We start from the raw sequence: 4,960 nt of genomic DNA, 5'->3' as shown, positions 1-4,960 counted from the left end.
GAAGAAGAAAGAGGAAGGGTGGAGGAGAGGACACACAGAGTCTGGCCTTCGGGTCTCTCCTGGTGTCCAGACAGCTACTGGGTCAGAACTCAGAGACACCATGACAAACAGCACTCTGTCATGCAGCACAGAGTTCATGAAAAGTCTTAGTCCCCAGGCCTTGAGGTCAAAGGTGGGGAAGCCCAGGGCTGGGGATTCCCCATATCCTCAACTTTCTTTTCTGCTCCTACTGTGTTAGATCCTTCTGCCTGAACACTGGTGATGCAGAGCCAGGTCTCACACCCATTGGATGACTGGATCCTGGGGGAACCGACCAGAATCTCAGCAGGCACTGGTAATACAGTTCAAGCAGCCCATGGGACTCAGATGCCCTGATCACAGATGGGGTCTTTGGCGCTGCACATGCTGCTCCTGCTGCTGGAGGCCGCCCTGGCCCCAACCCAGTCCCACCGGGGTGAGTGCGGGGTCGAGAGGAAAACGACCTCTGCGGGGAGGGGCGGGGGCGGCACTGGGGAAGCAGCTTCCCCGCGTCGACCACTGGAACCTCCGCCCCTTCTTCACCCGCATCCCGAGCCCCGCGCCCTGCTCCCCTCCCGGCCCGTGCACTCGCATGGGGTCCCGGGAGGAGGTCGGGGTCTCACTGCGTGCCGCCCTCAGGCTCACACTCGATGTGGTATTTCTACACCTCCGTGTCCCGGCCCGGCCTCGGCCTCGGGGAGCCCCGGTACATGGAAGTGGATGACAAGCAGTTCGTGCGCTTCGACAGCGACGCGGAGAATCCGAGGATGGAGCCGCGAGCAGCGTGGGTGGAGCAGGAAGGGCCTGAGTGTTGGAAGCTGGAGACACAGAGAGCAAAGGGCAACAAGCAGTGGTTCCAAGTGACCCTGAGGAACATTATGGGCTACTTCAACCAGAGCGAGGGCGGTGAGTGACCCCGGGTCGGAGATCAGGACCCCTCCACAACCAGACACAGAGGCCAGAGACATCCAGGGTCCCAAGTCCTAGGCTCAGAAATAGAACTGACCCAGGACCAGTTTCCCCTCAGTTTGGAGGAATCGAGGGTGGGTGTAGCGTGGTGTGGCGTGGCCTTCCCAGGGAGGGTCGGGTGGGCCGGACTGACAGCAGGTCCTGCAGGCTATCACACACTCCAGGGGATATCTGGCTGTGATGTGGGGTCCGACGGAAGCCTCCTCCGCGGGTACCTGCAACTCGCCTACGAAGGTCATGATTACATAGCCCTGAACGAAGACCTGAAAACGTGGACAGCAGCGAACATGGAGGCACAGATCACCCGACACAAGTGGGAGCAGACTGGTGCTGCAGAGACATGTAGGGCCTACTTGGAGGACAAGTGCGTGGTGCCCACGGGAAGGAGACGCTGCTGTGCACAGGTGCAGGGGCGGCGGGCAGCTCCTCCCTCTGCCCTCGGGCTGGGGCTCAGTCCTGGGGAAGAAGAAACCCTCAGCTGGGGGGATGCCCCTGTCTCAGAGGGGAGAGAGTGTCCCTGGGTCTCCTGATCCTCATCACAATGACTGCACTGACTCTCCCAGGGCTCTGCCTTCTCCCTGGACAGTTCCCAGTCTGTCTCAGGAGGGAGGGAGAGAATTTCCTGACTGAACAGCAGGAGCTCCCTGCTGTCAGCCATGGCCTCTCCCAGGCCAGGTTCTCTGCCCACAGCTATGGTCTGTGGACACTGACTCCTGTCATGCTGAGTGCGTCAGCCCTTACATTTCACGACAGAAAGTCTCCTTTACCTGATGGGAGACATGGACACCCTACACAAGGCTGGTTCCCCGAGTTTCTAGAACTTTCCTAAAAATACATTTTCTCAGATCTTCCCCCCACCCCGCGGGGTTTGCATCTCTTATACAACCCAGTTCTATCTATTCCTACAGTGGGGAATGTTCATAGGAGCCCTTATGGGGTAACTTGGAGGAATATAATCTATGGAATTTCTTTTTTTTTCCCTCTCTCTCTCTTTTCTTTTTCTTATTTCTTACTTTTTTTTTTTTTTTTTAAAAGCATTATTTTGCTTCTGGTCAGGTTTTGTCTGCACTGCAGTGATGCTATTTCTCCAGGTCATTGTATTATCATTTGTATCAGATCATTTGTATCTCCACAGACTGGATGATTCGATAAGTTAATTCAGGGGTCCCTCTAAAGGAGAAGTTCTTGTGAACTTCGACTGTTTCCTGTGAGAACTAAACATCCAGAAGCCTCCTGCTCTTGCTCTGCCCCACAAGTTACAGTGCTCCCCCTAGTGGATCAGGAATTGGACTTTCTGAGAGTCAGGGTCTTCTGCAATCCAGGGCTGGAGTGAGGGGGAAGATCCACACACCCTGTGAGCCTGCTGTGGTCCAGAAAGAGGTGCACCGGGGTCCACAGCACACTCCTGAAATCCTGTATAACATACCTGTAGTTTGTCACCCCACAGGCAGGGGCTGGGAGTCATTTTTTTTGCCTGAGTGTCAGAGGTTCACCACGTTTCTGCTACACACTTTTTGATGGCTGTTCGCTTGGACTGACAGTTATGCTACTCAGCAAGATGACTACAGTGATTGGGTCTCAGTGGTGGCACCCTACCAGTAGCATATAGCTCTAATTTCTAATATAGATATGAACTCAAGGACACATTAAATTATTTTTCGTTCTTTTATTCTTTGACTACCTGTCTCATGCTATACAACATGAAGTAAGGAAGACATGTTGATCCATTGATGCACTTGGATTCCGTCTTAGCTTCTGAGTCCTCAGAAACATGTGCAGTTCTGTGTGGAGGGGACAAGCTCTACCTACTAGTAACTAGTGCAATGAAAGTTGAAGTGTTCAAACAGACACATAGTTCAGTGTCATCACTGATTTAACTGTGCCTAGTGTACATTTCAGTTTGCCTTGTTAATTGTAGAATTTCTTAAATCCTCCAAACAGAACCACCAAAAGCACATGTAGTCTATCACCTCAGAAAACAAGGCGATGTCACCCTGAGGTGCTGGGCCCTGGACTTCTACCCTGCTGACATCACCCTGACCTGGCAGTTGAATGGGGAGGACCTGACCCAGGACATGGAGCTTGTGGAGACCAGGCCTTCAGGGGATGGAACCTTCCAGAAGTGGGCATCTGTGGTGGTGCCTCTTGGGAAGGAGCAGAATTACACATGCCATGTGCAACATGAGGGGCTGTCCCAGCCCCTCACCCTGAGATGGGGTAAGGAGGGTGTGGGTGCAGGGCTGGGGTCAGGGAAAGCTGGAGCCTTCTGCAGACCCTGAGCTGGTCAGGGCTGAGAGCTGGAGTCATGACCCTCACCTTCATTTCCTGTACCTGTCCTTCCCAGAGCCTCCTCCATCCTCTGTCTCCAACATGGTGATCATTGCTGTTCTGGTTGTCCTTGGAGCTGTGGCCATTATTGGAGCTGTGGTGGCTTTTGTGATGAAGAGGAGGAGAAACACAGGTAGGAAAGGGCAGGGTCTGCGTTTTCTCCCAGCCTCCCTTTGAAGTGTGCTCTGTTCATTAATGGGAAACACAGCCACACCCCGTATTACTGCTGTCTCCAGCTGGGTCTGCTGTCAGTTCTGGAAACTTCCTAGTGTCAAGGTCTTCCTTGAACTCTCCAGATTTTCTTCTCACAGGTGGAAAAGGAGGAGACTATGCTTCAGCTCCAGGTCAGTGTGGGGCCGGGATTGTCCTGAGGCCATTGGAGTGAAGTTGGGGATATTGGAAGCCCTGGGAATCCATAACAGCTCCTCCAGAGAAACCTTCTGGGGGTCTCAGTTGTAAGTTGATATGAATACCTACGTGTACATGTACATGTATATATACATATATTCTGTTTTACCCAAGGCAGGGACAGCTCCCAGAGCTCTGATATGTCTCTCCTAGATTGTAAATGTGACACTCTGGGGTCCGACCAGATAGGAGCAATGTGGACATGATTGGGTTTTAGGGACTCCCAGAATCCCCTGTGAGTGGTGGGTTGTTCAGATGTTAACTTCATAGTGATGGTCCATGACTCTTGTTCTCTAGCATGAAGACAGCAGCCTTGAGTGGACTGAGTGACAGACAGTGTGTTCAGGTTTCTCCTGTGACGTCCAGAGCCCTCAGTTTTCTTTAGACAACAGTGTCTGATGTCCCCTGTGATCCTATGGGCTCAGTGTGAAGAACTATGGAACCCAGTCTGCCATGCACACCAGGACCCTGTCCCTGCACTGCTCTGTGTTCCCTTCCACAGCCAACCTTCCTTGGCTGAAGTGGAAACTAAGCATTCTTTAGAAAGTTGGTTGGCTGGTGTTTCGATGGGGAAAACAGGTGAGGGAGTGTTTCATTAACGTGGACACAGGTGTGAAAGGCTAATGCGGACTCCTGAAGGAACATTTCACTGAAGCAGACAGAAGAGAGGATGTGCTGCTAAAGCAAGCATGTGAAAGGACACGTGATGAAGGATTCTTTGCTAACAACACACTTATAAAGGTTTGCCTTACATTGTGTAGTTGAGCTGCATTTGTCCGGGCATCACAGAGAAAAATGCACCAAAAAATTTCTGGTGGTATACTGCAGTTTGTTACTGCTTCTAAGGACTCAGGCTGATTTAATGCATGTGCTCAGGGCAGACACATGGAGGACACATGATATTTTGAGAGTATAAATAGGACTCAATAGAGTGACAGAGACAGAGCTTGGCTGGCAAATACACTGTGGGTCTTGCATCTTCACTGATCTTCACATTCCTGAGAGAGGCACAGCAAAGAACTTCTCCTGGTGTTCCTGCTGGTCCCTCTTGCTGACTGTAGCTAAGGCCTGGCTGTCTCTGCTAGGTCCTGTCACCTCTGTTGCTAACAAGACTCTATGGAACCTGACTGCTGATGTATCCCTGAGATGTTTGCAGGTAGATGGGGCTGCCAATGCTGACCTGTGAACTGAACTGCCGATTTACAGACAACACAGATGGGAGTTGCTCAGAAAAAAC

General features: G+C 52.0%; 1 protein-coding gene across 1 annotated transcript; it reads left to right on the top strand.

The window, feature by feature from the left end:
- The first annotated feature begins 2,834 nt into the window (after positions 1-2,834).
- LOC117724207 (H-2 class I histocompatibility antigen, alpha chain-like) lies at positions 2,835-4,960 on the top strand. Its single transcript, XM_076916855.1, has 3 exons — positions 2,835-3,204; positions 3,332-3,448; positions 3,627-4,960. The coding sequence occupies exons 1-3, from the start codon at positions 3,063-3,065 to the stop codon at positions 3,698-3,700; spliced, it is 333 nt and encodes a 110-aa protein (XP_076772970.1). The 5' UTR covers positions 2,835-3,062; the 3' UTR covers positions 3,701-4,960.

The sequence above is a fragment of the Arvicanthis niloticus genome, chromosome 20 (assembly GCF_011762505.2).
Source record: "Arvicanthis niloticus isolate mArvNil1 chromosome 20, mArvNil1.pat.X, whole genome shotgun sequence".
In the NCBI taxonomy this organism is placed as follows: domain Eukaryota; kingdom Metazoa; phylum Chordata; class Mammalia; order Rodentia; family Muridae; genus Arvicanthis; species Arvicanthis niloticus.
This window is presented reverse-complemented; position numbering and strand designations above follow the sequence as displayed.

What these genes read in the sequence shown, in the direction of transcription:
- LOC117724207 (XM_076916855.1), top strand. Translation starts at nt 3,063, where the DNA reads ATGGAGCTTGTGGAGACCAGGCCTTCAGGGGATGGAACCTTCCAGAAG. An exon ending in GCCCCTCACCCTGAGATGGG is followed by an intron (nt 3,205 to 3,331) that starts GTAAGGAGGGTG and finishes TGTCCTTCCCAG; the next exon opens with AGCCTCCTCCATCCTCTGTC. An exon ending in GAAGAGGAGGAGAAACACAG is followed by an intron (nt 3,449 to 3,626) that starts GTAGGAAAGGGC and finishes TTCTTCTCACAG; the next exon opens with GTGGAAAAGGAGGAGACTAT.